Genomic DNA, 8,650 nt, shown 5'->3' on the forward strand with positions numbered 1-8,650 from the left:
AAAGAGTGGTTCACCAATGTAGGTGACGTGTGGGTCTTGGTTGCCTATGTGGCTCTGCCCTGGCTGGACGCCTGGCATAAATTGCTGTAGCCCTGCTCTGCAGCCATCTGTTTCTTCCCCTGAAATATGCTCAGCTGGTCACTCCTCCACTATCTATCTCATTCCACTGTTGTTTTTTGTTGGGTTTTATTGGTCATAAAAGAGTAATGTGCAAGATAAGGTCATAAATAGTTCAGTTAGAGACAGTCTTGCTGTAATGACAGTGCTATAGAGACATGTGCCTGTTGAAAAATTCTGTAGTTTAAGCAGGCAAACTATCTGAATTAATATTATTAGATGAGCCAAGCTGTGCAAAATGTAAAGTGTTTGGTTTTAACATTAAACCTTGATGTATTTTTTTTTTCTCCTGGTTTGGTTCACTATGAGCTTGCACCCATTTCATTTAGCAGCAGTCGGAGAGGCTAAACACTGTGGTTGGTTCCATTATTTCCCTGGTGCTTGCTTCATTCCAGATCTAAAAAAAAAAGCTGTAAAATACCTTGAGGAGGTGGGATGCAACAGCTGTGGAAGTCCTGAGCAGCCCTTGCAGTGGTCAGTGGAGAAATGATGACGAAAAGCCCTCCAGTGTAGTGTAACCAGGCCATCTAGCCTGTTCAGGTACAGGGAGGTCATGAGAGGATTCCCAGGGTAGTGATGGTGAAGTTGGACAGCCTCAGTGGGTTGTGGTTCACATCAAATTTGGACACTTAAAACCTGGATGTCAAGTTCTCAGGATTGTGACCAGGTGTTAAGGAAGTGAGTAAATTACTTAAGGCTGGTTTAAAGAGACTGTAATAGAATTTTTTCTCCATTCATTTCTCTCAAGCTTGTTTTGAAAGTCAGCATCAAAAGTCTGTATTTTCAGTGCATTGTTATTATTTATGTAGAGACATAGGTGTATGCTGCTTTTTCTAGACCAAAAGATAACCCATCTCCTCCATCTCTCATCTTTAGTGTTAACTTGTTAAACTTCCAGGACAGTATTATATTCCAATAGCAAGTGAAGCCCAAGGTCTTACTGGTCCTGCACCTGGTTACGCGTAGGCATGAGAGCCGAACTCTTCGGGAGATGGCGTAAACCAGAAAAAGCAATTAGAATGGTCAGGAACTATCTTCTAATCTCAGGCAGTTTGTTGATCACTCAAGTGACCAGGGAAAATATTTATCCTGACTAGTGTGTCTACAAATAAGTAATTATCTCAAATTTATTTTTAGATCCTCCTATACTCTGAGTAAAAAAAACCCAGAACACATAAATGGCACTGCTGTCAATATATTCTTGTGTCAATCTGTAAAGTTTTAAGAGGCTGTCATTGTTTCATTTCAGAGGCTCCCTTCCCTTTGTTTGTTAGAAGAGATGCATGAGAACCTGGCTCACCTTTTCTCTACCATTTTTATTATATTATAAACTCTCTCTCTCTCTCCTCTTGTGATTAACATCCTTAGGAAACTGAATCTAATTTTTTAGTGTTTCTCCTGTGGAAATCTTTCTGTGACACAGCTGTTGCAACTCTGTATTTCGACCAATTTCTGTTAGTTCTGTGTCCATTTTGAGAGGCAGTGGATAGACCCGATATAAGAACATGGCATCTGAATACATTATGACATTCACACGTTTCCTTTGTGTGCTGTTTTGACTGTGACTGTGTAGTGGGCAGATATCACTATTGAGCTGCACAAATTATAACTTTTTAAGTTTTAAAGAAACAAAGACCTTTTTGTATGGACTGTAGCATCCATGTGAAGAAAAGTATATAGGATAATTGTTATAACTATCAGCTTAACCCAACAGTGTAAAAAAACAAACATGCACCTTTAATATTATTGAACCAGCATTACTGAAATTACTCCTTGGCATAGTTGTGTAATCACATAGGCACTGCTTTGGATTTTCAAAATCAAATCGAGAGAGAGAAATCCTCCCACATATGAAACATGTCACTTTAACTTAGTTATTATGTTAATATGCATGCATCCCATGTCTTTACAATTAGTATTTCTATATGGCTATTCCATGTCCACAGATATGTCTGTATTTTAGTTAAATGACTCGTAATGACTTACTATTTTTATGCATTAAGGGCTAGCTGGAGTACCAAAGATTTACTCAGCATAAATCTGTGAGGAAATATTTATAAAATATATTTCTTGCACCAGCAAGACTAAAAAGCAAACCACACTGCAAAAATGAAAACTAATATACACGTTGTATTTTTTGTTTGTTTGTTTTAAAAACCAAACCAAGGTTGACTTTCCATTTAGCTCAGAGTGCATCACTTGGAAGCCTTGTGTTTTGTTAACAAGGATGAACATTACATGCTCTTAGCTCCTTTTTGTCTTTGCAACTAGTAAACTGAGTACTTTTGGACCTCTTCTTTACCATCATGTAGCGTTCCTGAATTCCACCTCCACAGAGTGTAGAACATTCTGTCCAAGCAGTCCACGGTTTCAGCCTACAAACTGAAAACAAAGTCATTTCAGTCTTACCTACATATCTTGATGTGTGTACCACATATGCATGTGTGTACATGTACATCTTTCCAATCTAAGATACTATACTGCCTAGTTTATTACAGTAGGAGTTAAGAAACTACAGTTAAGTACAATCAATGTGCATTTGTCAAACACTGAAAAAACATATTCAGAAAGAAATAAATTTATTGTCTACATTATAAAACACAGATAAAATTAAGAAATTGTTAAATGTCAGACAGGCATGAACCACAACTTAACAGTAATTCATACCCCAATAATATAAACTATACCATGAGATATTTTATGTTTTATTGATTTGAGGCAGCAGTGCTTGATATTACTGTCCCATATTGGAAAAGTAGTCCGAGCAGATCTCTCAGACCAGTCTGTGTCAGTTTTGAATTAAAATTGATTTAAATCAATTCAGTTTTGAAATTTAGCATTGGATCTAGGAACAAATACTTTCAAAGGTAACTGGATGCAAAGATTATCACCCAACTCTACAGAAATTGCAATCAGCACTTTGCCAGGTCTAAATTCTCCATTTTTAACATTGCACACTTTGTAGTAAAAAAGCAAAATATTGTCAGTGATGGGACATTAACAGTTGTGAGCCTTTCTGCATCATGCCCTAAACCTTGGTCGCATGTTTTTGAAGACAGGCAAACACCAGAAGTGACTGTGCTTTACTTTAATGCTAAAACTTTCCCTAGACTGAAATACTGCAAATGTTCTCGCAACATGCAGTGGAGCTGCTCACAAGCTCCTGTTATGCAGAAAAGACAAATAGACTTGAGCATGCTAAATAATGGTTTCACACTCACCTGGATATTGCTCACTATCTATATTTTTTTTTGCTTGTTCACTTCTCCTTTTCTCCCGGGCCTCCTTCCAGCGCCTTTTTTCCATACCTGGGCCTCTCAGGCATTTCCTTACTCGACATTTTGTACGTTGGACAGTTTCTGGGCATGCTGTTCCTCCAAACTGTGGTTCTATTTTAATCATTCTTGTCCTGATCATATGGCCTTTTCCACATGAGGTATTGCATTCGGACCACTGGGACCACTCTGTTAGTTCACAGTCAATGGCTGCAAAGAAAGAGAAGTATTACACAAAATCCATGAGATCTAACCAGAAGGTCAAGAAGAAACGCACAGATGTGCCTAATGAGTTTTTACATCCTATGTACACAAATGCAACTTAAGCCTTCAGTCTTTTCGGTAAATTTTGTGAGGCTACACATCTACATTTTCTGAGCCCATTTCTAGCAGAACTATTATTTGACACTTTCCACAATTTCTTGTTAGAGAGTGGTGCTGGCAGATCACTAGAATTACAAAACCTATCTAAATAATTGTTGTGTGCCTTCTTAAATTTTCCATTCTGTACACCCATATGTCTGTTTTATAGTGAAAAGCTGTTAAAAATTGACTTATATTTACAAAGAATCTGATACTTCTGAGATGTAAGCCTTGCTTTACTGGTTGTGTTATGCAATAAGCAAGATTGGCTAATAACATGATGTCTTAAAAGTTTTCAACTTTCACCACGGCTTAAAACTTACAGTTCCAGTGAATAATAATCAAAATGATATTTCACATTATTTAAGAAAAGTTGAATTAGCAAATTACAGGGTAAAAGCCTTTTTAACCAACACTTTCTGTGAAAAATAATGTAATTAGTTATAATGCCTCATAAACCAGCTGGCAACAGGACACTAAAAGCAATCATATCTTATTCATTCAGCAGCGCCTTAGGCTGTCATGCTTCTAAAAGACTGCAAAGCAACTAGAAATTTGCACCACTTGACAAGTGGGGGATTCTAGTGGAGTAAGGTAAAAAAAATCAATGCAGCTGACTCCACGCAATCCACTGGCTCATGTGATATTCCAGGTTGCAATGTATGTAGATCAGTAAATATGCTATGATACAGTTCGGAAAGGCATCAAAGATGGAGTGAGCCTCTTTTGTGCTCTTTCTGTGAGCTAAAAGAATCACACAGGTGGTTTTAATCCTTCCTTTCTTCCTAGCCCACAATTCTGAATTTGAGTAAAAAATAGGTTTTTTGATTCTGACTTATTTACTGTTGTGAAGGGCACAAGCTGTTGCCTGAAGTTGTAGTGTGTTAAATATGCAGAAACTGTATACCCAAAGCAATATTGGTCATAGAATCACAGAATCATAGAATACCAGGTTGGAAGGGACCACAGGGATCACCCAGTCCAACCTCTCGAGGTAAAAGCATAGTTTAAATGAGATGAGTCAGCACCCTGTCAAGCTGATTCTTCAAACTGACCAGTGTAGAGGAATTCACCACTTCCCCTGAGGATTGTTCCAATGTCTGATTGATCTCATGGCAAAAAAACTTCTGGAGTTCAATTGAAATCTCTCCAGAAGCAACTTGTGTCCATTACCCCTCATCTTCGCCATGTGACTCCTTGTGAAAAGAGAGTCTCCATCTTCTCGGTAGCCACCCTTTATGTACTGGTACATGGTGATAAGGTCCCCCCTAAGTCTTCTCTTCCCAAGGCTGAACAGGTCCAGTGACCATTCTCTGGACCCCTTCCAACCTGTCCACTTCTTTTTTCTATAGTGGGGACCAAGCAGGGTTAATTAAGACAAGCTGGAATTGAGACATGATCACATTCCAGCTCTCAATAGCTGAAAGTGCCCAATAATAACAATAATACTACTTTTTTTTTTTAATTCCATAGTTGATAACACTTCTATCTAAGAAGTGATGCTAAAAATGGTGATAGAGATTTGACCCACAGACCGTGACACAAATAATTAGCCTTCTCTTTCCAGAGAGTTTCCCACACTTACGGCATTCAGGCAGCATGCATTTTTCTGCTTGTTCCAGCTCCTCGTTGCAGTCTCCAAGCTCAGCGGCAGATTTCAGCATCCTTTGCCGGGTTCGCATTCCCTTCCCACATGTTACACTGCAGTCGCTCCATTCAGACCAAGGAGAGAGTAGACAGGGGATGGTATCTAATATGAAAATAAAAAGGTAATGAGTTCTTGATATATGTAAATTATGAAAATAGTACAGGTGTACACTCTTGGTGTACACTGTACAGGTGTTCTCTGTTTTTAACCCAAAATAGTACAGTACTGTGTTTTAACTGTCATTAACCAATTATACTTCATTGTCACTTTGGACAAAATTAATCACAAGGTGAATGATGTTGCTGAAGAAGCTCAGAAAACACTGCATTAAATTGAAACATTTGCTTGGTTTTAATACCTTTTCTTTTCTATCTTTTTCTTGGTCTTATTAATGTCTGCAGAATCCCAGTGCTTCCAGGGAATAAATAGTTTAAGAAGGAACGTTTCAAAAGAACCTGGGTTGTTGCAGTGGACAGAACTGGAAGTCAGATTAATATAGTCTAAAATGTGATACTTCCACATTTTATCTACCAAAAATCTTCTTTAATTTAATTCTTTCTATTTTTGTTGAAAATCTTAACATTTCTTAACAAATTAAAACCCAATATTAATAATCACAGTAAGGGCAAGACTGGCTGACTGCACAAAATAAGCACCTCAATTTCTGAACTGTTCATGGGCTAAAAGGAGAGGGCTCTGTTTTATTCTAGCCTTATGATTAAGTATACTTCATACTCCATAAATTAGAGTTGCTTATGTATGACTTGCTAATATACACTTCACTATGTGGGTAATACAATAATAGCATATCTCTGAATATTTTTTACTTGCACTCTCATATTGTTGGTGAATGTGGTACTTAATGCACAGTAGTGATCTAATTTTAAGGAGAAAACAGAAAAAGCAACATTGCTTCTTGTTTAGCTATATTCTTTGTGTTGGAGCAGCGTGTCAGAAATGATGACTCTATAGCAGAGGAGATAAACTCATGGACACTTACGGCATTCAGGCATCATGCATTTCTCTGCCTCTGTAGTTTCTGCCTTGCACATGGATCCATCAGCAGGAGTCATCTTTATCATTCTGTGTCGTCTCTTCATCCCTGTGCCACAGCTAGCACTGCACTCATCCCACTCTCCCCATTCAGTGACAAGGCAGCTGCTAGGGGCTATTCAAAATGGACAGAGAAAATAATTCACTAGTAGATTTCATATGAAAAAATGGGTTGGGCAGTGCTCCTGCTATCAGCTGGATTTTACAAAGCTAAAAAAGATACTTACAACACTCCTCATTTACAATACATTTCTCAGTCTCTTCTGTAGGCACTTTGCACATAGAGCCATCTTCAGGGAATTGTTTTACATATCTCTCTCTAGATCGCGTTCCCATTCCACAGGAAACACTACAGGGGGACCATGTAATCCAGTCAGACATCATGCAAGTGGAACCATCTAAAATACAGAGAACCATTTCAATTGCTAATATTATTAGAATTGCTGCTAAATCTGTAGTTGACCATTTGTGTGCAGTATCACTTTTATGCTGCTTCTCACATTCTGTCCTCTCTATTACTTACTTTACTCCTTTATACTTTTGTGTACTTCATGCACCAACTCAGATGTACTGCAGAATTGACCACAGAGAGCTTCAATTTGTGTTCTTCAGCAACAATTCCTCTGTTTGCCATAACCCAAGTCATACTACCACAACCAACAGCTTTAAGAGCTTTAAAGGAAATGTAAACCCTACAAAGTGGCGTTCTTCTCCACCCTTTCCTCTCAGTTACCTTCATCACTGCAGCCTGGACCCATGCATGGCTGAAAATCTTGGGTATCTGGGCAGGGCACGCTGAGGTCCAGCTGAGCTTTAAGCATTCTCTGCCTCATCCTCTTCCCCTTTTCACAGGTAGAAGAACTGCAGGCTGACCATGGGGACCAGTTTGAATATATGCAGGTCTCCGGAGTATCATCTAAAAAGTAAGAAAAGACAGTGAATATTAAAAATAGATTGCCCTCCACCTTATTCCCTTTACTTAGCTGGTGATTACTTTAGAAACTGATAGTATACATTCTTTTCTCCTGCACTCTGTCTTCTCTGTTTTTAGCCCAAAAGAAAAGAAAAGAAAACCAACAAGCAATTGCCAACTTTCATTTTAAAAAAGAAGTATTTTTATTTGAACCCCAAAAGGCTTCTCTTATTGCTTTTATTGTTATCGTCATCTTTCAGGTATACATGCAATTTCTTTGCTGTATAAGAGAAAGCTCATAGTAGATACCAGAAAAGATGAAAACCTAAATCAGTTTTTGGCAGTGAGTGGGACTTTTGCTTCTAAGTCAGTTTATCTAGAAATGACAGTAGAGAATGGAACAAAATATGAATTGGTACAGCACAAACTCAAACTAATATAAAAAGTACCTTCTTCTTTTTCCTCTGGTGCTAGATCTGCCACAATATCATCTATGTTATCAGGTACGATATTGCATTGCTCCCCCTGCAAAGAAATTATTGTGGACATTGGATGTAGAAAACTCATACATGTACACAACGATAGAGGCTAAAACAGAATACTGTCAGGCACTAGTGCATCTGCAGCACTTTTTTTCTCTACTGCTTCCTATTAATACTTTAAAAAATCCCCAATTAAACAGATGTAATTACCAGAAGTAGGAGAATAATAATACCTTAAGACAGTTTTAAAGTTAAGAAACAGTTTTAGTAATTTTCTGCCATGATCTTTGCTGTGGGTAGGTTAGGGAGTGTAGATTGCAGGGCCAGGGTTGAGGAAATGTTAGGGTTTTTATTCATGAAGTGCTGGGGGTTTTTTTCTAGCTTGAGATTTTTTTATATATTATACCTTGCGTGCAATTCTCTCAATGACAACTCTGGCTACCAACTTGATAGATCCTCCTTCTGGATCATAAAATGGACTTTGAGGATGATCTAAGCTTGTAAGTGGTCTGATCTTCTCTTGAGGCACTGTAGGTTTGTTGGGAGACTGCAATCAAAAAGAAAAATAAAAGGTTTAGAAAGAAACTAAAACTTAAGAATAATATTGTTAATATGCAGAAATTAAAACTTCTCCAAAATGCTGAATTGAAAATTCTGATAAAAGATGAACTTGATACATTCATACTTAATGGTAAGTTGGGTTTGTTTTTGTTTTATTTTTTCAGGAAACACTTCTCTGAACCCTGAAGATGGGTTCACAATAAGAGGTACTCCTCATAGTGTGGTTAAGAACATTAAT

The 8,650-nt window shown here is 37.8% G+C and overlaps 1 protein-coding gene across 1 annotated transcript; it reads right to left on the reverse strand.

Moving 5' to 3' along the window:
- Nucleotides 1-1,642: 1,642 nt before the first annotated feature.
- SPON1 (spondin 1, extracellular matrix protein) lies at nucleotides 1,643-8,398 on the reverse strand (the record flags this gene model as incomplete). The annotated part of the gene is made up of 8 exons (XM_010190164.1): nucleotides 1,643-2,499; nucleotides 3,339-3,602; nucleotides 5,341-5,505; nucleotides 6,404-6,571; nucleotides 6,684-6,854; nucleotides 7,190-7,372; nucleotides 7,819-7,894; nucleotides 8,258-8,398. Coding segments are annotated over 8 exons (1,332 nt in total), but the record flags the coding sequence as incomplete, so codon positions are not given.
- Nucleotides 8,399-8,650: the final 252 nt, after the last annotated feature.

Source organism: Mesitornis unicolor, unplaced genomic scaffold, assembly GCF_000695765.1.
Source record: "Mesitornis unicolor isolate BGI_N332 unplaced genomic scaffold, ASM69576v1 scaffold28958, whole genome shotgun sequence".
Lineage (NCBI taxonomy): Eukaryota > Metazoa > Chordata > Aves > Mesitornithiformes > Mesitornithidae > Mesitornis > Mesitornis unicolor.